At 35.3% G+C, this 25,298-nt stretch overlaps 1 protein-coding gene across 1 annotated transcript; it reads left to right on the forward strand.

Moving 5' to 3' along the window:
* The first annotated feature begins 22 nt into the window (after positions 1-22).
* spag5 (sperm associated antigen 5) lies at positions 23-24,554 on the forward strand. The gene is made up of 26 exons (XM_087237194.1): positions 23-138; positions 669-711; positions 805-921; positions 2,912-4,899; positions 4,975-5,164; positions 5,698-5,814; positions 5,901-5,993; positions 6,091-6,204; positions 6,307-6,426; positions 7,055-7,147; positions 7,253-7,387; positions 8,665-8,758; positions 8,835-8,982; positions 10,734-10,784; positions 10,889-11,063; positions 11,162-11,295; positions 11,392-11,560; positions 16,522-16,645; positions 17,000-17,086; positions 20,019-20,145; positions 22,231-22,363; positions 22,467-22,547; positions 23,202-23,351; positions 23,699-23,773; positions 24,037-24,117; positions 24,217-24,554. Exons 2-26 carry the CDS (start codon positions 685-687, stop codon positions 24,286-24,288), a joined length of 4,695 nt encoding a protein of 1,564 aa, XP_087093320.1. The 5' UTR covers positions 23-138; positions 669-684; the 3' UTR covers positions 24,289-24,554.
* Positions 24,555-25,298: the final 744 nt, after the last annotated feature.

A 25,298-nucleotide genomic window follows, 5' to 3' on the forward strand; every position in this document is an offset into this window, starting at 1 on the left:
CAGAGGTTTTGACCAATGAGCTGATTGTGCGTTTTATTTTGAACGTGAAGGTGGCGGTTTAGACGATAACGCTTGTTTTTACAATATCAGTCAAGTCAGGATTAAAATAAACAGTAACGTTCATAAATCGCTTATAAGGTAAGAAGTAAAGGAGGAACTAATTTTTATATAATCGTGTTACTAAAATATTTTACGATAACGTTAGTTAATGCCGCTTGTCTGATAACTGTAAATCTGGACGTAAAACCCGTGTTTCAGACCATGACAAATTACCTAAAGTTGCATGCTTATTTTGATAAGTAACTTATTTGATAAGCACATGTGATGTCTAAAATTGGTGTAAATAGGCGCCAAAGTTGACATTTCTTGAAGGGATGCAAACAGTGACGGTCATGTAATGCTGTAAAAATGTGAACCATCTCTTGATAGTTTGTGGGGAAAATGGGTGTTATATGCAATTATTTAACTTCACATTAATGTAGTTGTAAATGTAGGCTACATTTTTCTTCCTTTGTGCAGAAGAATCTAGCTTTTTATAAAAAAATAGTATTTTATGATTTTTGTTAATGGTATGGGTTGATTTACATATTTATCAAACTTTAATCAACCCCCTGAAAATCCACTATATATAAAATAATCACTTCCATCACTCTTTTGTGTTATTGCAGATATTACTCTCAAAACATGTCATCTGTCAATGGCTTGTCAAATGTGAGTAGTCCATACCATAACCATAAACATGAATGTTTTTTTCCAACCATCACCATGAGCTCTAATGATAAACCTGTGTGTTCTGTGTTTTAGACCAAACCAGACAGAGTCCCGCTCAGAGATGTACAGAATGAACTGTTAAATATGCAGGACACTCCAACTCTTATGGTTAAACATGCATCGACGCATGTGAAGGACTCAAACATGAAGGTTTGGAGAGATTTCTTAACTGCTTTCACATCGCTCATTTAATATTTTTAAATAAAAATTGAAACTAATTCTTTAATAATTAAAAGTAATAAATTAGAAAAAAGAGAAACCATTTGAAAAAAAATATGTAAATTTACAGATTTATTTAGGATTTACAATTTACAGTTATGTTATGATTAGTATTACAGTTACAGCTATGAGTGATCAAATTACTTCCCAATTTAACTTAAACATTTAAATATCCTTGTTGAGATCATAATGTTTTTTGTGTGTGTGTGTGTGTGTGTGTGTGTGTGTGTGTGTAAAAACAAAAACAAAAAAGTCCCTATTCTTATTTTAAAAACCTCCCAAGGCCGTCTAATTCTTGTTCAGATTCAAGTCGTGTCCTATTGAATTTGTTCTTTTACCGTCTCATCATCAATTGAGCTGAATAAGGTCTAAGTTGAGCTAAGTAAGGTCTATGTAAAATGAAACCAACTATATATATATAGACCAATTACCATGTTTGTAAACATTTAGGATGCGCGCAGGGAGGTGGCAGAAAGCAACCGGGAGCCCTAACATTTACAGCGAGGGAATGACATCAGATGCGGTGCAGAGTTTGTTGTTGTCTTAGAAATAAAATTTATTACTTGCATATTATATAAATTATTTACATAATGCTTACAGCATATTATAACAGCTCGTCACCCAGTGACAAGCACAGTGATTCAGCAAAATTAACGTTAAAGTGAGTGGCAATCATCTGACAGGTCCATTTGCGATAGCACCCTCCCAATGAATATTGGACAAGACGAAGTGACCGAGCATCCAGCCCGAAATATACTATCTCATTGAGGCTCCGAGTGATTTTACAAGAGAGAAGTTAAAGGTCTACAAGTCTTTGGATGCCAACAACGTTGTTCTTTGTGGTCATGTGCAAGAAATAATGCTCCATAATGACCAGATTCAAGAGCTAAACTCTGAGATTCTGCCTAGCCAAAGACAAGGAAACAAGACGGAGCTAACGTTATACAAGGCCAGGGTAATTAATCACCAACACGCAAAACAACTGCATTCTGACAGTGAACTTCACCTGTACGGCAGGGTATGTGAACCTACACATAGAGGTAAAGTTGGTTTTATATTTGCACATTCAGACTTTCTCCTTAATAATATAATTTCATAAAAATATTATTTGCAAACTCTAAATAGCGAAATCATATTAGCAGCAGCTAATGACTATCAATATACAACATTGTTCACAGTCAAATAAGCAGTGTTAATGTTGTTTTCAAGTCACACTTGAAGGTTATTTCAGACCGAATATTCAAAGTGCCGTGGTAAACAATATAGGGAGTTTGTCACAAGTTGTCACTGAATATATGTGTGTGAATATAAAACCAAATTTACCTTAATAAAAGTAACTTTCACATTTCATTCTTAGCATTCAGTGTCCGCAGTTTATTTAACCATATGTAACCGTTTTTGCTGAAATCATTTCTGCAATCAAAAACGAGTAATGTGTATGATTCAGCAAAGCGTGAACTTACCTGATATGACATGAGAACTGCAGAGTCCAGCATTTCTAATTAGCTCCACACTTCATTCAGCTCTTATTTAGCCAAAGACGTCTGCAGTCCGTATTAAAGCAGTGTGTAGTGTATGGTAAAAGTTAAGATTTCTGTTTTTGGACTCAAATTCGGCATCCTACCGCACAACACGACATCTTTCCCATTGTAGCCTGTCTTCTTTTTGCAACCAGGGACCCGTGTGACATCATGCCTGACGTAGGTTGGTAATTGGTCTATATATATATATATATATATGTACACACAAAAATCTGAAAGTCCTACAATAAATGTATTTAATATCACAATACTTCAAGATAAAACTATTTAATCAATTGTTGTCATTTTATAAATGTGCATGAAAAAAATGCATTTTTGTACCCATCGCTGTATATTATTTTTTCTTTTTTTGACTTCTATGATGTTTTGCCTCCTAACAGCATGAAGTTGCTCTTGGTGAAAATCCATCAAGCCTAACTATCAAAACAGATGTCAATAATAGTGGTCAAACTATGGATGCCACTGATGAACATCAAGACCTCATACTAAAATCTTTTGCTTGCCTTGAAGGAGAAGTAGTAGTTGAGGATGAACCTGTACTGTCAGATATATCTGTTTTAATCGGCCATCTTGGATTGGAGGATAATGTTCCACTTCAAAGAGACCCTAATGAGACTAATATAATTGAGGACACAGAGGATAATGAGACCAGCAAAGAGCATGTTGATCATCCATACTCTTGTAGGAGCAGATCTACAGGTTACGGTGCCTCATCCATACTGCATCAGGATGTAGAGGTGGAAAATGTTACATTTAAATCATTTATGTGCTTCGGTGGAGAGGTTCTTGTTTCAGATAGCTCGGCTATCTCTAATGAATCCATTATCATAAAGGATCTTGCATCTGGAAATAACTCTCAATACAAAGCTACTCCTGTTTCTAAAGTGGACACAGAGGTTGTATCTTTAAACCCTCAACCTTTAGGCCACTCCTACTGTAACTGGAAGAGTCACGAGTCTTTTATTGAAGATGGCTGCAACATCAGTACAATCAATGATGCATCTCAATCAACTGTTAAGCACAATGTTGGTACTCAATGTGAGCACCCTGATCTCTCAGAAGGATGTTGTGGTGTATCTAATGAGCAAGAAGAGATCACATTTAAAAGCTTGAGCTGTTTTGGGGTTGAAATAGAAATTGCTGATCTATCCAAGGTGTCAGAAATGTCTTTACTTCAAGATAATCTTGCTGAGGAACAAAGTCTGAATTGTGTAAATGATGTCACTGAAAATTATGGTCAAAGCTTTGCTAGTTTGACTCCTGGAAGCAAGCATATTGATCATATGTACTGCCATGCTAAGGAAATGTCTCAGGTCCTAAATGTGTCAAGCACTGAAAACGAGCTCTTTTCCAAGTCACAATGTCTTTCGGAAAGGTCTGGAAATACAGTTGATGCAACATCACCTTTTGGACACATTACAGAGGAAAAGTTTGTGTCTGTGAGATGCCATGAAATGGAGAAATCAAAAACGCATGAGCAGTCAAGCCAACACTTGTCTGCATCGAATGGTGAAAATAAAACTGAAAGTTCAGATGTTTCAAAGTTAAACAACAGTGATGACAAACCCAAGAAGGCCAAGGATGATGAATCTTCTGTCATGACTGCAAAGCATCTGGAAGAGCTTGATCCACAGTTTATGACAGAAATAAAGGAGCCAGTTTCACACTCTGAGGAAACCCTTTGTCCTCAAGTTGCTGTTTTGGAAAATGTTGACCGAGAAACCAACATTCCCAAAGATAAGACACTGAGTTTAAAGGATGAAGAGATACACCAAGAGATAGAAGTTATGCGATTATGTGATGCATCAAGTAAAGCCATCTCGGATCATCAAGATCTTCCTAGTGCTATTGCTCTAACAAGATCTTGTACTCCAAAGACACCCACCCTAAGTAGGAGTGTTTTGCATGATCCCTCAGCCGAGAACCCAATGAGCCATCTGTGGCCCGAGCTCCCGGAGAGTCCCATGCCACCTCCTCTGTTGAACTCTACATCCCTGGTTAATGCTTTTAGCTACACACCTGTTCCTTCAGATCCACCCAAGAAAAAGGATGTGAAACCTTCTGCAGACCATCAGAATGAGTTGAATGCCCCTCCAGTTTTCGGCAATGGGCCTTTACAGGAACAACTAAGACAAATGGCTGAACTGTTGATAGTTGCTTCAGGAAAGATGGTTGTTCCTGCTCCAGCACCAGTGAATCACCACAATGTTTCAGTGGGCACTTCTCCAGTATCAACGCGCAGTGTTTGTGTGTGGAGCACACCAGTTCAGCGAATGGAGCGCAGTGTTAATACTTCAACAACAATGGAGATTTGCAAACAGGCTAATGTTTCTGATGCTAGCACTTCAACAGACTCCCTTCTATGGAAGTAAGTTAGCTCAGTAGATAAGTATGAATCATTGCCTTTCTGTTGATGTCATCTACATTGTCTCTCTTTTTGAAGTTTGTCTCCTGGAAATCTAGAGCATCTGTCTAGAACTGAGTTGGAGCAGAGGTTGACCTCTACGCTCATTATGGTGGAGGTTCTTACCCAACAGCTCACTTCTTCTCGGGCTCATAATCCAAGCAAAGATGCTTCGCCATCTGATCTCAGAGAAAAGCTCATCCAGACAGACCACACTGAGCTCAGACAGGTGAGAACTCATTGCCTGAAGATGGGGTCACATTCATTCATATATAAAAACATATGGTTAGAACTTTTGCACAAGTTCCATGTGTAGGTTTTACAAATTTTAATTTAATAGTAATCATAATAATAAAATAATGCTGTTCAATAAAGTTATTGTTTTCGGTTTTCATTTCTAGTCAAAAAGTTAATTGACAAAATGAAATGTTTTCATTTTTAAAATACCAACTAAATTGTTTTACTTTTACAATTATTTCTCAGTTTTTTATATATTTACCATGTTTATATGTATGTATGTATGTATGTATGTGTGTATATATATATATATATATATATGTATGTGTGTGTGTGTGTGTGTGTGTGTGTGTGTGTGTGTGTGTGTGTGTGTGTGTGTGTGTGTGTATATATATATATATATATATATATATATATATATATATATATATATATATTCTGCCTATGAGAATATTCTTATGTTTAAATAGACAAATGCTGAGCTGGAATTTATATTAATGCAATTTTTTGCTGCTTTTTTGTCAGAATGGCACATACAGAGATTTGTATGGGACTGCCCTGGAGAGAATTCAGTGTCTTGAGTACGATCAGGAGATTCTTCACAGTCTATATAACAGCATTCAAGCAATGAGGGTTGGACTGGTGAGTTGCTCTCTATTACTCAATTTTTCAAAGTTACACTTTTGCAAATTTTGAAAATTCTGATATGTATCATAATTTATCTGTAGAACTCATTTAAGTCAAGCACAGAGGATGCCATCCTCAAGATGAAACAGATTGGAGCTTCTGTTACTGCAGATCAAGAAACTTTATCTAGACAGGTAAGTGACTATTTTTAATTGTACAAATTAGGTCTTATTCTCAATGTGACAGAAGATCTTTACCAGTCACATCTTATAATATGTCTGTGTTGTGTAGGCCAGTCAGATGAAGTCTCTTTATGGGAGGTCTAAGGGAACACTTCAAAGAATGGAGGAGAAGATGAAAGACATGAAGCAGCGTATGGATGCGGCACTAGAGGAGAAGGAAGCTGTGAGAAGATTTGATTAGTTTGCTATAACTCAGAAACCCAGATATTTATGTATTTTAAAGCTGTTTGTCTGAGATATTGCTTATCTTGTTCTTTGTGTGTAGGCCTTCAGCGTAACCCAGCAGTTGCGGGACCATCACATTTCCCAGGTGGCTGAGCTAGAGGACACAATTGGGTCTCACCAGGAACTAATGTCAGCACTCAAACTGGCCTACCCATCACTGGTCTGCTCATATTTACATACCTCAATGTTTATGCAATTAAAATATTTTCATTAGCATAACAGTGACTAAAGACAGTTTGAAAGTAGGGCTGTGCAATATGACAATATATATTGTATGAACAAAAAAAAAAAGTCTATCATTTTATTTAATGGTCTATTGTATATTGGAATTTTGATCCATAATTTGTACAAGCATAATATTACAGGGTTGCAGACAGGAATAATAATAAGCACATTGTGAGAGTTGCTGTCTTGAAAGTACAATTTTACTCTTATTTTGGATACTTTTTTTTTTTTTTTTGGTCCTATAATCATTAGTTTTTAAAAAGCGTTTTATATTTTATTAATATATTTATGTTTCTTTATTTTTATTCAAATATTTATCCTCAAGTTCTAAATAAAATCAGAGAAGTTTTTCACATATGAATGGGTAAACTTCTGAGTAAACTCTTTAAAATGTAAAAAATTGTCCTTTACATGTGGTCAATATATATAAAATTAAATTAATTGGATTTACAGAAATGGAATTATATTTGGATCACCATATGAGGTGACTTGTATTGTGAAATGAGCTTTTTGTCGTATTGTCCGATCCTGATTCTGAGTGGGAATTTTGTGGAATTTTCAAGGTTGTACTGAGCAAGTCATACACAGAATCCTTCAGTGCAGCAAGTGTCCATTCGAGAAGGATGCAAGAGGATAACAAAAAATTGTTTAAGGAGGTAACACTTCATATTAAGCCTATCAGTGATCAGTGAAAGATCAGTGAAAGTAGTGTGCGAAGAGTCAGTGATTTAACCTATTTGACCTTTTTCAACTGTGCAAAGCTGAGAAAGGCTCAGGAACTGGTTCAGAGGATAAACCCAGTACTTCGCCATCTCCATCAGAGAACCACAACTGCCATGGAGCAGAGCAAGCAGCATTTGGAAATAAGAGACCGAGCCGTGGAAGAGAGAAACATGGTAAGAAGTTTACCACTGAAGTCGACTGCATTCTGTTATTTTATTTATTCATACTTAGAACAATGCATGTCAAACTATAAAAAGGAACACAGAGACCGTCTGAAGCCATATGATAGTAGATTCAGATTGGTCTGGTGGATTCTCTGCATCGACCAATAGTATGCTCCTTGATTTGAGAGTGAGTGGAAGCCAATGACTTGGTTTGAATTGGGCTTCATCAATCGCAACTTAACATTTAGCCTTTCTTAGTCATTTAAAACTATGTCTCTGACAGCATGCTTATGTTACCTGTGAATTATGAAATCAATCCACTTTATTTTCTTAAAGATTGACTGTCCACTGTCATTCTTGCATCATTTAAATGATAAAATTGGACCTGTTTGTTTAGACAGCCTGATCAATACCTAGTTAATTTGATGCTGGCTTCACTTCAGGGCCAAAGGACATTAAAAAAAAAAAAAAAAAAGCATTGTGGAAAGATAAATTTAACATGTTGTCATAGTGAACCTAATAATCAGTTTTCAATTTCAATATTTAAGTTTCTTTGTCAGAAACTACAAAACATAAATCTGAAACTACCTTTTTCAATAAAACATTAATACTAAAATAGCACTAAATTATAAAGATACGTTTCATGTTAAAAAAAAAACTTGAATTTCAAAACATTAAGTGGTTTAAACTGGGTTTGCATATATTTGTTTTAGCCGTCCAGACAAACGTTTTTTTACAATTACAGCTAAATTGACTTGTTTTATTTGTTTAACTAAAACTCTCAGTAAAATGCTTTTGCTAATTATAATATCAAAAATATTCATAGCATACTTTTTTAATCTTCTTCTAAAAACTTTGTTACACCTGGCTCAGGAATGTAACATAATAAGGGAGACGACAAGGAGAAGTATAATCAAAAATAAGATTTATTTAACTCACTTTAAATTATATAATCAAAATATCAGAATCAGTATGTTCAATCAGTGTGAAATGCAAGTGTATGGATGCGGTAAATGTTGTCAGTGATAGTGTATGGATGCGAAACAAAGCATAATGCCCAAATAGGAGCATGGCTCTGGCCAACTGCCAAGTGAATGGACAGCGGCCCCGACAAACACTCTGCCGGGGTTTAAATAAGGGCGCCGACCAGCATCAGGTGCGCTAGAGGCACGCCCCTATCTAGAAATCAAAATCAACACACAGAAACACAACAACGCAGTCCTAACAACTCTTATTTAATTTAAATGCAGTCTCTCTTTTTAATTGCTCTTTCCATAAACTCCAAGATGGAAAATGAACTAGAGCACATGAGGTCAAGCTTGCAAGATGCCAGTCAGCAGATTTCAGACTTGAACATGCAGCAGACCATCATGACTTCAGGTGTGACACTGACTTACTTTTGACCCTGTGTAGTAAAAGGTGAGCATCTGCTTGACTCTGCTTTGTGTTTATTCAGAGATGTTAGTCCTAAGAGAGCAGCTGAATCAGGCAGAAGATGAGCGCTTTCTGCTGCAGAGGAGAAGCACTGAGCTCTCAGCCACAGTCACGTCCACACTGGCCTCTTACGCCTTCCTGGAACAGACCCTCGCCTCTGAGACCAGCAAGTATGTCAGCAAAAATCCACCTTTGGGAATATGGCATTTAAATGTATAATGATCTATATATGCTTAAGGACTTTTAATTTTAAATAAGCCAATCAAGCCGCTTCTGGTGGGAATCTTTAGGAACTTCACAATCTAATCGAATCCGATTCTAGCGATTCCAAAACTATTTTTAATTTCAATTCTATTTTTTCTATTTATCCTGTTGCACATCTTTACAACTTTACAGTTTCTTTGCATTTGTTAAAGAATTTGTTTAATTAAAAAGCCAGGTTACAAAGAGCAATTATGAAAACAAACATATTACATGAACAATGCATTTCATTTTCCAAATAAAAGGAGAGTATCCCATTTTTTTTTATTTGTTTATAACATTAAGAAAATGTTAAAGATAAAAATTACACTTGAGGTCAAAATTATTAGCTCTTGTTAAATTATAATTCTTTTTCAGTACTGTTTAGGAGAGGGGATATTTTTTTAACACATTTTAAGCATAATAGTTTTAATATCTAATTTATTTTTTTATTGCCGTGATGACTGTCAGTAAATAGTATTGTACTATTTTTATTGCAGGATACTAGTATTCAGCTTAAAGCATTAAGCAAGCTTTAAAACAGTAATGCTGTATTAGTTTGCAACCTAGATCACTTTCATCTGCAACCTGTGGATTTGAAACACAAGACCTTTCATCTTATTTTACATTTGAGCAAATAAATGATTGCTTAAGTCTATTTAAAGGAATCTACTAAATTACGTTGTCGATGCTGCAAAAGGAATCTCAAAATTTAAAATAGTCACTATAAATACAACTATACAACAATTGATGGAGCTCCAGTTTAGACTTGTAACCATTAACTTTTGTTATTTATTGCAGATCAAGTTGACTTAAAGGAATATTTCATTCAAATAATGTATTCTCAAGTCACCCCCTTACACATTCACTCTTCATTTTATCATAAATGAAGAAATTTAAGATGAAATCCTAGAGTTCTCTGACTATAGAAAGAAATGGTCACATGATATTCAGAAGTCCAGAAAAGGAACCAAAAGTCTTGGAATTTTTGGAATATCATTCAATTTTAAAAGGTCCATTATTCTAGAAGTAGGGAAATTTTTATATAATTTTTTCAAAGTCATGCATTATCAGCATTTTTTATTATGTTGAAATTACATTTTAGTTTCAATTTTATGTACATTTTATGTCTCAAATCTTTTGTCATATTGAGTTTTTTTTTTAGCTCCATTTTATTTAATTCACATTCATCAGCTGGCAGTCACTTTAGTCAAATGGAGTCACCAAACTGTACCTGTTAATTAAGGCTAACGTGTCTGGATAATATACATTTTAAGAGCTTTGGCTTTAAAATGACCAGACTGGGTGTTAAGTAGACAACAAAAATGTAATGTTTGTAAAAGTACTATCAAGCTATCAAATACAGCAGAGGGACCAATTTGTAGTCATGCAAAGACACTTGGCATCTCTTTTTTTATTGTCATTCTCATAGTGGCTATCAAAATCCTGTTTTTTGTTTATTAAATGTCACGGAAATTGAGCTATTTAGTCAGGAAATAAGAAATTTGGCTTAGTAGGAACTCAAAACATTCCATGTGACATTCTGAGCTGTTCAGCTGTAATTATACAATGAAGAATGAAGAAAACTTGGATCAGATAGTTTCAGTGTGTAATATTAGCTGACAGTGATATGGTCAACAAAATATATAGTGAACTTCTAACTTGTAATTTTCTTCTCTAGGTTGCAGCAGTCAGTTTGTGATGCACAGCAAGCTACAGAGAGAGCCAACTGGTATATCTTGATATTTAAATGCTAGCACAAATATAATTGATTTATTTAAAAAAAAAAAAAAAGGAACAAAAAAAAAATGTTAATAAAATAAATGCTTTCGGCAGTCTTGAAGAAGCGCTGGAAACTTCTAAGAAACAGCTAGAGGAATTTGAGGAAGCACTGTTACAGAGAGACATCTTGATTAAAGAGCTCCAAACTGAAGCTGAGATTCACCGCCGTCAGCTCGGTCAGATGGATCAACTTCAGACTGAACTCTCCAGTGCCAAAGAAATGAGTGAAGTGAGGAGTTATTTATACATTGCATTTATTAGTGTATATCCATAATACTTTTAACAATGCAATTCTGCCTACAGTATAAGAAATTTGTGTTCTGACAGTTCTTGCAGGCAGAAAATGAACTGGCACGTGAACAGATGGAAGAAAGTGAGCGACTGCTGCGATGCCATTTACAGGGCCTTAGAGAGAGAAACCTGGAGTGTGAAGACCTCAAACTTGCACTGGAGCAGCTGCGGTAACGGCATATTCCTGTCTAACCACTGTTAAATTTTAAAGCAGTTATCTTAGAATTAATGCAAGCTTTTTTTTTTGATGCCATCTCTCTTCTAAGGCTTGAGAAAGAGTCTCGACAGGAAGAGCTGGACACCACACGGGACAAAGCTCGGAGGATGTTGCTGGAACAGGGAGAGCAGATGGCTCAGGCGTGTAATGATGTCATGCTCCTAAACCACAGAGTTTGCAATCTCACAAACATCCTAAAGGAATCCCTAACCTCCAAGGTCTCTATTTTCAACTTTTACCTACTTTTAAATGACTCAAAGGCAGACTTTTCCTGGTTAAATAGAGTTGAGGCTTATATTAACAATGCCTTATGTTAACAAATGCCAAAGGATAGAAATTTAATTCCAGCATCAATTTGTGTAAAAGAATAGTGAATGTGAGTGCAGCAGTGTTAGTTTATTTATTATTTATTAAAAGGTTATTTTACCCGAAAAAAAAAAAATTACTCCGGTTGTGCCTTGAGAACTGTTCATAAATTAAAGATATTTTTGACCCTGTTTCTGGAAATCTATCTTCCTGCGTAGTTGAACTTCAACACTTATCAAACACAACTAAACCAACTAAGTGGGATTTGAAGACGAATTTGATAATTAAAACAGACGTTTGATCAAGGTTGTTGCTGATTTCTGCAGGTAAGTAGATCTCCAGAAGCAGGGTTTGGGCACTCGATTTAGATCATAGGTTTCAAATGTGATTCCTGGAGGGCTGCAATTCCACACAGTTGTGCTTCAAACCCTAATCAAACAAAGCTGATCCAACTAGTCAAGGTGTGCAAGACTATTATGGACTATCAAGCAGGTGCGAGTTAAAGATGGTTGAAGCTAAACTATGCAGAACTGCGGCTCTCTAAGAATTGAGTTTGAGACCACTGACCTTGATGTTATCGAAGAGCTCTCTTATCTTCCGTGGACTGCAACAATCCCGAGATGTTCACTTTAGAGAAAAGGAATCAAAATTGTTAAAAGACACATAGTTTACCCCTTTTTTAAGATTTAATATTATAGTTTTTTTAAATGTGCTAGTTTAGGTTCAGTTGAAACTACAGTTCAGATGTCTTTATAATGTGTTAAAAAGTGTTATTTTGGGGGCGTGTACACAGCTCGCTGTTTTAGGGGTATGTTGCTTCACATGAAAATTAGTTTCAAGTTCCCGCCCATGTAACAAGGGGGCGGAGAAAAGAGCTCCCCCCACTCTGTGTTTGGCAACAGACTGACAGGCAGTGTTTGTACCCTGATAGAAACCCATGTTTAGAATTCTAAAATGCATGGCGCTACGCTGCGCATCGCCGAGCGGCGCTTCTGGTGTGCAACCTGCAGGCAAGTTCGTTATTTTATTTCCTATGGAGAGACACTCACGTGAGGCATTGAGCTCGCACTTTCCAGCTGCACCTAGTTAAGATCACAGGCAGCTTTTGTGACCGTGAGAAATACAAACGGCTGAAGTTTAAGGTAGACGCAATGAAAAGTACACATGTTTGCAAACCTACCTACAAACAAACAAAATAACAAACAATGATTCCGATGAGAGTGATCATGTAATGAATGTTGATCTTGTGTTGAGGCCACTGAGCCTTGCATCTAAAATAGAGCAAGGGTGTTCCTTTAGTGACATCGTTATCACGTCCACCATCGAAAATGGTGGACATGAAACGACAAACTGAGGATATGGTGATGCGCCTGTCAATCAATATTGGTGGGCGGGGGGACCGCACTCCTATGTCAAGTTGCGGTCAATCTAAAAACCGCTTAAATTGGTCCACAGTTTTTATGTTAAGTTAAAAAAAAAAAAGGACTGGGTGTGTTTATATCACCCCAATATGATGGTCTATACCAGGGGTCAACAACCCTGTTCCTGGAGAGTTACCTTCCTGCACATTTCAGTTGCAACCCTGACCAAACACACCTGTTTGTTATTATCAAGTGCTGCTTTAGGTACTATTAATTGGTTCAGGTGTGTTTGATCAGGGTTGGGACTGAATTCTGCAGGAAGGTAGCTCTCCAGGAACAGGGTTGGTGACCCCTGGTCTATACACTATACTTACACACATGTCTGTCCAAACAGCTTGAAAAGGAGATTTTTCACCATAGGTGCCCTTTAAAATATTCCATGGGGCTTCAGTTTTTCAACTGTAATCTAATCTCACAAAGCTTCAAGTGCAAATGTCTTCCTCGTTAGACTAGGGTGCGCATACACTACAGGCATTACAACACTTGATTGTCATGCTGTTGACTCAAATGGCAATACATTATATTGCCTGTAATAAACGTGCACCCTGACCATTTTGGTGCACAAAAATGTTCTTGATGCTTTGTAGAATTATAATTGAACCACTGACATCACATGGTTGACCATTGCAGTCTATGGAGAGTGAGAGAGCTGAAATATTTTTATTTGTGAAGATAATTTCTCTAGATAATTCTCTACTCTAGATTACATAGTCGATTTGCTAATCTCTGGGTCTGGCATGAGCACTTTTATCTCAGCTTAACATAAATCATTGAACTGGATTAGACCAGGGATGGGTAACTTCAGTCCTGGAGGGCCACTCTCCTGTGTATTTTAGCTTCAACCCTAATCAAACACACCTGCTTGTAGCTAGTCAAAGATATTTATGTTAGATGTTGCCCACCCTGTTTTTGTCTATTGGAAGTAATGCGTCAATAAAGCCGCCATTTTTGTACAGGGTAGCGCTCCTTTAAAATGAATGTGGGACCAAGGTGCAGTGGAGGACTGGCCATGCAGAGCTTGAGATATATACACATGTATACATGTATCTGTGATCAGTATGCAAATATTTTTTTTAAATTACGAAAATTATAATTTTACATTATCACTTTTCCACATCGATAGATAAGTGACCACACCGGTATTGCAGACAAAGAGCATGTGTTTGTGTGTATGGAAATGTATTATCCTCCCTCCCTCCTAAATTTGATCTAATCCGTGTCCTGAAACACACCCCCTCTTCTACTTTTACTTCTAATTCTAACGGAGGTAGCATTTTGTTTGTGAATTAATTTCCCTTAACGACTTGTTTACTTAGCCAACAATAATACAAATTTCTAGCACCGCAGCTTCTTGTTGCCATATTTCATTTACATTGTTTGCTGCTTTTATGAAAAAAAAAAAAACTAGCATAAGCCTACTATTTAGTACGAGTTTGGTGCTACTCTGCCTTATGGTGAATGCAGTAAGTGACTGTATTACTATCAGTAACGTTACTTGTTTAGCACAAACGTTCGAAACATACACAAACATAAAAAAATGAAATCCTACCTATAAAATGTTATGCCTCTGTGCTTTGTTTTCTTTGATTGCTCGTTACTACACCTGTACACAGCGCCAAAGTTCAGCATCTTTGAAATGGCATTGAATGACATTTGTCCTGGGACCACTGTACAAATGTGGCGGCTCTATTGACGTATGCTCAGGTATGCGATATCTAGTTTATATATATTTGTTGTAACAAGTAATCTTAAGGACACTGATTAGCTTGTTTAGATGTGTTTGATTAGTGTTGGGGCAAAACTCTGCTGGACAGTGCCCCTGCATGACCAAAGTTGCCCATCCCTGTATTAGACCGTTAGCATCTCACTCAACTTTCAAAAACGAGTATTAATAATTTTCCTATTTAAAGTTCAACACTTACGTAGCTACAAACTTCTGTTTTATATTATTATGCAAAAAATGAATATTCTAGTGTTTGTCAAAAATAGTCAAATATAGTGTAATTTAGAGTAACTTAATGACTACTAGCAGGGTCCCCGCGGGGTCTTAAAGTCTTAAAGTCTAAAATTTAAAAATCGAAATTTAAGGCTTTAAAAAGCCTTAAATTCGCTGTTCTAGGTCTTAAATATTTTGCACAGGTCTTATTTTTGCGATGTTCATGTAACACTCATCTAATGCTCATTGAAAATCTTTGTTGTTGTTGTTGCTAGGTTTTTGGGGTGTTGTAGTTCTTTATTTCACTAGTCCAATAGGCCTATTTCACAAAATAGCGATCGGGACCGGAAGTAGGGAAAACTTTGTTCCGGTAGAAGCAAAGTGCAATGGCGGAGACAAGTAATCAATCTTGTAGTGTACCTTTTGTACTAATTCGAAAAAGAAACATCCTTATATGTCGTTTAATAGATTTTCCAGTGATTAAACTATTAAGATGCGTTGGATTTGGGCTATTCTGAGAGATGAGGGGAATTAACTGTGAGGAAAGGCAGCACTTAAAAACATCTTCAATGATAATGATTCTCTTTTTATTCGTCTGATTTTACTGTCGGTTTTTTTTGACTGCCCCCTGTCATTTAAAAAAATATCTCAATGGTGAACGTGTCAAGTATAAAAGCCTCATCCGTTTTGTAAGGTGTGCGATGCGGCGCCAGACGAAAGTATAAATTAGTGTTATGTTTTTTTTTTCTGTAGCTCATTGGTGCATCTAATTTGTCTTTAGTACTGTTCAATTTAAATAAAAAAATTTTACCCCTAATTTTGTGCTTTTATGTTTTTTCTCGTGTGTTTTTGATATTGCGAAATAGGTCTTAAATTTAATACCTAATGGTCTTAAAAAGGTCGTAAAAAGTCTTACATTTGACATGTTATCTGCAGAGACCCTGTCTAGGAATCTTCAAATTTGTGCTTAAATTTCACCTAGAGGCCTTTGTTGGTAAAGCAGCTCACAAAAACCTCGTTCTTTTATGATATCAGTTTCTAATTTGTTGCACACTTCTTAAGACCCCAAGAGTTTTAGGGTGAACTTGCTTGTGTCTTAATGAAATATTGTGTTACATTGCAATAATTTTTATTACAGTAGACATATATGCATATTAGCTTTTTTTTTTTTTTTTTTTTTTTGATATTTAAATTTTTAAGCTGCAGACACCTGTACAAAAAAACATCCGTCTCTTTTTTTATTATGCAGCTCGATCACCAATAGCTTTCTGTCAATCTAATTTTATTTACAGAAAATGTTTAATCAATGATATATTTGAAAATATTAGTTCTCTAGGGCGTGCCTCACTTCTGTGCTGGTTGGATGTAAAAGTATTATTTACAAAAATGTAATTTACTCCTGTAAAATTTTAATGACTTTTTAAAAATTACTATTAAAATTTTACAAAAGTACTTGTTCACACAACTTTTTTTTTTTGTCTGAATTAACATTTTGTTGCCATCTTTCACTGGTCAGGAGTCAAAGTCCTCTGAAAACACTCTGCAAACTCATCGACATCCCTCCAGCTCTTTTGTGGATTCTATTATGGTGGCTATTATGAAGACACAAGAACCTGAAACAGAGACTTCAGAGGATTCAGGTGTGTTAATATTCCATACTTTGTGTCAATTTGGCAAGTGCTACTAATACAGGGACATTTGATTATCTTATTAGCGATTCTGACTATAGCTGCTACTGTAAACAAATGCAAACTAAATAACAGGTTAAAAATGCTGTTTGTCTTGTCCAATAATCACAAACATAAAAGGTGTGTGAATACTGTTGTCAATCAAAAGTACACCTAAGACCTATGAATGTGTATTCATAGAAATAGTTTTGTTCTATGTCAGTATTGTGTATATTATAGGGTTGAAGCACTTTTCCATCAAGAGGAAATTTAATCAATATATCATCATTACTGATCGACTCGTTTATGTTTTCTGATGTTTTGCAGAGGAGAGGGAAGAGCCACAAGACTGTATTGGCAGCGAAACCAGCGCTTTTACCCGAATACTGCAAACTACACAGACTGAAGTAAAAGGTATGTTTATTACCAACTAATAATGCATTTAGATATCCGATATCACATTGTGTTTTTGTCCTCAACTGCTAGTACCTAGAGTTAAACTAAGACTGTGTTGCTATTAGGTGTGCCACAGTACTCTGTATAATATTGAAGCATTCAGTATGACTTTCACGGTTCAACATACATATGGATATTGCAGCTTTTTCGGTTTTGTATAAAAAATTTTAAATGAGTATTTTGCATTTCCCCCATTTCTTTAATTAATCTCTGAGCTGGCTCTGTTCATGAAAGAATGTGTGTCCATGCGCAGAAACTATGCTCCCCGTGAGTAAATGTGTTACTGAGAACCAAAGTAAGAGACGTTTTCACATGAAAATTAAAGTGATGTAAGCCACTGTCTTACAGAGAGATTGCAATACGTTTCTAAATTATAGTAGATTACTACCTAATTTTTAATAACAAATTTATTTTGCTTTGCCATGATGACAATACATGCTATTTCATTAGTTATTTTGCAAGATACTAGTATTTAGCTTAAAGTGGCATTTTAAAGGGCCTTTTTCATAATTAAAGATAAGTCTCCAGAATCTGTTAAAGGGTCACGAAACACCAAAACACATTTTTGAGCTGTTGACAGTCATATATGTGTCCCATGCGTTATTTTTGCGTTATTTCGAGCAAATTTAATCTTCCGGTTTGAAATGAATTTTTGAAGCTGTATCACGCCGATTAGATCTTTGCGTGTATTCCAGTATAGAGAGTGGATGTCTGTACCTGCGAGTACATCGTGACGTTTCGGAGTGTGTAGCATTAATACATGAGAAAGACTTGGTTCAAACTAATCAGCGTGCTCTATTGTGTATGAGGTGCAACTTCATTAATATGCATGATAGCTTCGAAGACCTTTTTACCTGTTACAGTGTTCAGACGGCAGATTTTGGCCACATTGTGTTGCCAAAACAAGTGGAAGAAGAATTGTTTAAAGATGTGGGTCGTCAGCGTTGCATTTATAAATGTGCTGTACCAAAGGTTTTGTTTTCATTTCCCGCTATGAGAGCACAGCTGGACTCACGTGTGGATTACAGTGCACACGACACGCTGCAGAAATGCGTTTGTAAAGAACATTTTTACCCAAGAGCTTTTAACATCTGAAAATGGTGAAATCCGCATTTGCCACTCATCTCCTTGTAAAAAAGAAGTGGTTCCAGTTGGTGTTGATTGTCCTGTCTCTACAGATTTGCTAAGTGAGCGATCAGTGGCCTTTGTTTGTTTATTTAAATGGCAAAGTTAGTTTGCATCATCGGTAGTATTCCTTCAGTGTTTATCAAACTATTATGTCGTGTAAAATTTTCACCGCATTTTGTAACAGGATAGTCTATACAAACACTGCTTTCTGATGATACCTGAGTTTTTCTCCCATTTGCCGTGTAGTATCAAACATTCCATTGAAACTACACTCTTCCAGCAGTTTGTCATAGGGGGCATGCATGAATGAATGAATGAGTGATGTCTATGTTAACACAGTCACTGTCTTCCTTCCCTGCGTCTGTGTTTGTTTTGCCTCTGAAAATCAGCGCGTGCCCATTTTTATCCAAAACCTTCCCTCTTTCTCTCCCCTGACACTCCCACCTAAACAGAGCTTGACACACCCACTTTCCTGACTTTTTCCAAACTAGAAGTGTGAAAACACCCTGCTTAAACAGTGGGTTTTCGTGGCCCTTTAAGTTGCAGCTCAAATTACCCATCAGATTATTTATTATACCTTTCAAAAGTTTGTAATTTTCTGCTCTGAACACAATGTAGCTGTTTTTGTTGCCTGTGCCTTTAATGCCGGCTCTCCCCGCCCACCGTTCCCATGTGCCTGTCAGAGTGTGCCTCAATCTCCACCCCGGCTGCGATTGAACCAGTACAGTGACAGACATGAAGGAAGCATATTTCACGTAACGTTTGTTAGAAATACTACAGTAAGAACTTAACCAATGAAACTTTCCCGTGTTGTGGAGTTAATGAGTCAATGAGAATGATGAGTGACACACAATGTCGCTACAAAGTTCACACACACACACACACACATAGCGGACACACACACACACACACAGCGGACACACACACACACACAGCGGACACACACACACAGTGCATGCGTGTGACAGATGCACATCCACTGCTGTATGAATATTCGCTATGTTAATGTACAAAATAAACCTGATTTATCATCCACAAACTGGGATTGAAGTGTTTTCTTTTATAATTGTACTGACATGCAGCTGTGGTGATAAAGTAAAGATGGTAAAACTACTGTAATTCATTACAAACATGCACATTTAAAATATGCTTTAAAACTCATTCTTGATCACATTTGATGATGATTGATGATCACAGAGAACTCAACAGATCTCTTAATCCCAGTTGCTATGCGCACACCCTGTTTTGTTGATATGAAGACACATTAATACACATCTGCTAAATTTGGTGGGTGGGGAAACCACACTCCTACGTCACGTTGCAGTGGGCCTCAAAATGGGAGTAATTTGGATCATATTTTAACGTCAGGAAACTAAAAAAAAGAGACTTATTGTGTTTGTCTCTCCAATATGACTGTAGACACACTATACCTACACACAGTCCTGCCCAAACAGAAGATGATTTTCATTATAGGTGTCTATTAGGGCTTAACTAGGTCATTTACCTTGGATAGGAAAGGTAGGTTAACAAGGCAAGTTCTTGGATAACTCTGGTTTGTTCAAAGGACAATCAAAACAATCTTAAGGGTGCATTTGAAAATTTGAAAAGACAAACAATTTCACAGGAGGGTTTATAATTATGGCCTCAACTGTATATGTAGTTAAAAGAACGTTTTGCTTTTTTAGCACTGGTCTAGATACAATAGTCTAGAATAATAGTGTATGAATAAAATGGATATGTAACTGTTCTGATGTTTTCTCAGAGGTGAGACGGAGCCATATGCTGGAGCTGTTGTCTGATTTGGGTGAGTCCATCTCAGATCTTCTATTGAACTTAGACCAACTGAGAGTTCAGAAGGACATGGAGCAGCAGACTCTGAAGCAGACCATGTAAGTCTCAAATTCGTTTACTACTTGGTTAATGCAAATAGGAGAAAGGCTGGGGTTTGAATTTGAGTTGTGGTATATGTGGCTTGCCTTAAATGCATAAGTGCATATAATTATAATAATAATAATAATAAACAGCGGGTAAAATAAGTATTAAACACATGGTTTTTCCTGGTTATTGTATTTCTAAAGGAGCTGTTAACATAACCCAAACATACAAATAAACAGAAACAAAAGAAAATCTAGTAAAATAGTTGCATGTAATAACAATGGAATGACACAAGGAGAATTAAATGTATTTAATACTTTATATAAAATAATGTTTCTTGGGGTCTCTTCTATGAAATCTAATCTTCAGTTCTAATTTTCTGTGGGATTCAAGTGAGGTGATTGTCTTGCTGAAATGTCCACCCTGGTTTCATCTTCATCATGATCCTGGTTATTTAAACACTAAAGAAGTTAATATTAATCTACAGTGATGAGGTGCAGGGTTGGTTACTGCTAAGAGATTTCAGCTGCTCTCTGGGCTTTTACCACTTCCCTTTCTTTAGCTTAAAACTTTTTCCATGTGTCATTCAGTTTACTACACTTAATTTTTAAACAAATTAATTTAGTTTTCTTTGAATGTATGGATTATTTTGGTTGTTACAGACGTCTGCCGAAAATGTCAAGTAAACCGCACCTTAAGAACTTTGTTTTCTGAGAAAAATGGTGACGTGTTTAATGCTTATTTTACTCGCTGTATATTGTAAACATTGCATGACTTTTTCTTCTGTGCAACACAAAAAAAGAAATGTTTTGGAGAACACTTAACCAAACAACGTTCATGTCCACTGAAAAAACGTCTTCTTTCATGTTCCACAGAAGAGTAATAAAAATTGCGAGTGATCAAATGGTGTATTTTTGTCCAGTGTTTCTTATGTAATGTAAAATGTGGCACAAGTCAAAATGACATGAGTTAAGTTTAAATTGTAGCTGAACTGGTCATACCTGAACATCAGAGTGCTGCATCTCTCTTTTTTTTCAAAATTTTGGATTTTGCTTCCTTGTATTTTGTGCCAAGTTTTAGTGCGTCTGCCTGCATTGATTTTTTTTTTTTTTTTATTAATTTTTTTTATTAATTAAATAATTTACTAAAATATTAAGGGTTGATTTTTTTTTTTTTTTTTTTTTTTGTATTTGTGGAGGGATTGGTGTGCAAATTGGCCATTTCTACTTTCTATTTAGCAGAAATATTTAGTTTTTTTGCTGTTAATAAAATTAATTTATTAATATTCAAATATTTATTGTTGAACATGCATGTTAATGCAGCAGAGAAAGGGGAATGCCGTCATTTTTATTCCAAAACCACACTTGTCAGTTTTATTTGTATAATATTATCAATTTAATACATATTTTGCTTTTATATAAGAAACAATGAAGCATTCCTGATAAACCATATATATATATATATATATATATATATATATATATATATATATATATATATATATATATATATACAGTTGAAGTCAGAATTATTAGCCCCTTTTAATTTTTTTTCTTCTTTTTTAAATATTTTACAAATGATGTTTAACAGAGCAAGGACATTTTTACAGTATGTCTGATAATATTTTTCCTTCTGAATAAAGTCTTATTTGTTTTATTTCGGCTAGAATAAAAGCTGTTTTGAATTTTTTATGATCCATTTTAGGGACAAAATTATTAGCTCCTTTTAGCTATATTTTTTCTCGATAATCTACAGAACAAACCATCGTTATACAATAACTTGCCTAATTACCCTAACCTGGCTAGTTAACTTAATTAACCTAGTTAAGCCTTTAGATGTCACTTTAAGCTGTATAGAAGTGTCTTGAAAAATATCTAGTAAAATATTATTTACAGACATCATGGTAAAGATAAAATAAATCGGTTATTAGAAATGAGTTATTAAAATTATTATGTTTAGAAATGTGTTGACAAAATCTTTTCTCGGTTAAACAGAAATTATGGAAAAAATAAACAAGCGGTCTAATAATTTAGGGGGGCTAATAATTCTGACTTCAACTGTATATATATACATATATACATATATACATGTTGTTTCAGATGTGGCCTGCAGGAGGCGATGCAGGAAGCATCTCAGACACACACCCTGGAGGTCTCGCAGCTGCGGCAGACTGTGGACAGACTGCAGGCTCAGGTGGACAAAGATGCTTTGGTCCTGCAGCAAAAAGCTCAGGTACTGTTTAAAAGCTTATTCATACATGCTTTGACGATTTAGAGCGTCAAAAGATGAATTATACGATTACATGATTCATATGTATGTCTTGGCATTTTTAAAGGATGAAAGAAACCTGAGGAAACTCTGCAGTGAGATGGAGGAGAATATGGAAGCGGCACACAAATACAAAGCAGAGAATAATGTATGTATTAATTGAGGGTACATTTACTGACTACTGACATCATGAAATCTCTATTGCCACTTACATAGTTGAAGTCAAAATTATTAACTCCCCTTTTAATTTTTTTTTCTTTTTAAATATTTGCCAAAGGATGTTTAACAGAGCAAGGACATTTTCACAGTATGTCTCATAATATTGTTTCTTCTGAAGAGTTTTATTTGTTTTAATTCGGCTAGAATAAATTTTTTTATAAACATTTTATGGTCAATATTATTAGCCCCTTTGAGCTATATTTTTTCAAATTGTCTGCAGAACAAACCATCAATATACAATAACTTGCCTAATTACCCTATCCTGCCTAGTTAACCAAATTAACCTATTTAAGCCTTTAAATGTCTCTTTAAGCTGTATTGAATTTTCTTTAAAAATATCTAGTAAATATATGTAGTCATCGTGGCAAAGATAAAATAAATCAGTTATTAGAAAAGAGTTATTAAAACCATTATGTTTAGTAATGTGTTGAAAAAGTCTTCTCTCTGTTAAACAGAAAATGGGGGAAAAATAAACAGGGGGGCTGATAAATCTGACCTCAGCTATAAATGATTGATGGATAAAATGGTGTGGTCTTGTTAGCGTTGTGTAGTGTTTAGCCTGTACTTTGTTTGTGTGGAACAGGAGTTGCGTCGAGAAGTTGCTGATTTGCGTCGGCTGGTGCAGCAGACACAGGTGGAGGTTCAGGCCTTAAGGGAGGAGCTTGACCAGTCGGGCGTCCAATCAGCAGCCAGTGCCAAAACCTTAGATGAAAGAATCAGACTTCTCCGAGAGGTAATGTAGTTCATCCAGATTTTTTTTCAGTGAGTACTATGAGCCATTAAATATTTAAATATTTATTCTATTTTACCCCCAACTCTCTACAACCTAGTTTGTCATGCATTCTAACATGGCTATTTAATTCAACGTCATTATGAGACTTCCAGTAAGATGGCAGTGTTTCTGCTTTCAATTAGATCAGTCAAAAATTGAAAGTATTACTCAATGTCATTATAATATAAAAAAAATACAGTGATTAAATTGTAAATAGTTAAATTGTATGTAGTTCCTATTTAGAATTGACACGGACTCATTTTGTAAATGTTAACTAATATGAATACCTGCACACATTGTGCTCTTAGGTTGAGAAGCTCAAAGCAAATTTAATGGAAACTGAGGAAAATCGTGCTAAGGTCTTGGAGAGGGCGAAAAGACATGTAAGTCTTATCTGTTTATTGTTCTTTATATTATTTTATTATTTTAGAGATTCATTGATATTCTATTGCATGTGGTGTAGCAGTACAGAATAGGTATGCATCGTCTTGGTAGAACTGGTCAAATAATTCAGTAAATGCTTTTTGTTTAAGTATGATCAGACAAAATTTCACATGTTCTTTAAGTACAATACTAAATGTGCATTTAATGTTAATATCTTTTTGATATCATTTGGATTTTGGATTATTGTATTGTGATTCTGTAGCAAAGGGTCCATGCCATGAACCAGAGTAAAATGGAGCGAGAACTACATCTGCTTGACGACATGATTGAAACTGTCAGACAGGTCAGAGGAAAAATCTAAATTGTATACTGTACATATTTGAGAAAAAAAAACATTATTTACACCATTTACTTTTATTTATTTATCTTTTTGTATTCACAGACATTGTCCTCTATACCCGATCTGGTCAAGAGCTGTCCTGAATTACAAAAGCTTGCAGAATTTCTTGGATAAGTTGGCGAAAGTTAAAACATGTGTTAGTTGAATTTTTTTTAAAGTAATACATTATCAGTAAACCATTTAAACTAAATAAAATTCTTTAGACATTATTTCTAGAGAAGTGTTGGCCAATCAGCTGACTTTGTAAGATTGATTTTAATGTTGAATTAGTGTATTGACACAATCTGTTCAAAAACGTCATCATCTTAATTTAAATTCTGTACATGTGTTTTAAACTATTAGAATTGTTACCATTAACAAATAAATAAATTTAACAGAAATTCCCGACTGAATGCTTTTTGTTTGGTTTTGTTTGTTTACTCATAGTTTGAATCTTACATATAAAGGCTGATTGATGAGCAGATAGTCCAGTAATTAATCACAGTTATTGTAATCATGCCAGTGCTTGTAAAAACCTGATGATGGTTGTGATGTTTTAATCCACCCCATTCAAGCACAATGTTCAATGATGGTGTTCTTCTGCTTCACTGATACTCAATACCTCCGTCTCTACTTTTGCCTGTCATTTCAAACCTACGCAGATGACTGCTAAAATTTCCCTTCTCGCATGATTAAGACTTTTACCTTTGCTTTTTTTGTTGGATGGGTACAAATTGTTGACACAGGGACTAATTCAATGGATAAAAATGGCATGTTAAAAAACGTCAAGTTAATCTTAGCGAAAATACTGGCAACTTCATGAGCTTGTTAAAAACTTACACTAATCTGATATTTGAGTTTTGAGACCAAAAAATTTCAATTTTAAGTGTAATTTGGTTAATATTTGTGGAGTGTTTTAAATACTGAAGGAGCTTTATATATTTTTTTAACATAATAGTTACTGATTGTTCGGTAAAGTGACAATAGTTCAATAGTATTTTTTTGTGCACTTACTCTGACCACATATGTAAATATGTGCAGTCTAGCAACAGCAGCAATACTCTTATCTGTTTCTCACCGGATGCTGTAAGTTTATTTTTAAACTTTTATTTGGTGCAATAATTTAAATACTTTTTTTTCTTTTT

Source organism: Danio rerio, chromosome 1, assembly GCF_052040795.2.
Source record: "Danio rerio strain M-AB ecotype USA chromosome 1, GRCz13ab, whole genome shotgun sequence".
Taxonomy (NCBI): domain Eukaryota; kingdom Metazoa; phylum Chordata; class Actinopteri; order Cypriniformes; family Danionidae; genus Danio; species Danio rerio.

Bases quoted from the DNA above. Each gene is read 5' to 3' on its own strand.
- spag5 (XM_087237194.1), top strand. From the start codon at position 685: ATGTCATCTGTCAATGGCTTGTCAAAT. The intron at 8,759-8,834 runs GTGTGACACTGA...GTGTTTATTCAG, and splicing joins GCAGACCATCATGACTTCAG to AGATGTTAGTCCTAAGAGAG. The intron at 22,364-22,466 runs GTACTGTTTAAA...GCATTTTTAAAG, and splicing joins TCCTGCAGCAAAAAGCTCAG to GATGAAAGAAACCTGAGGAA.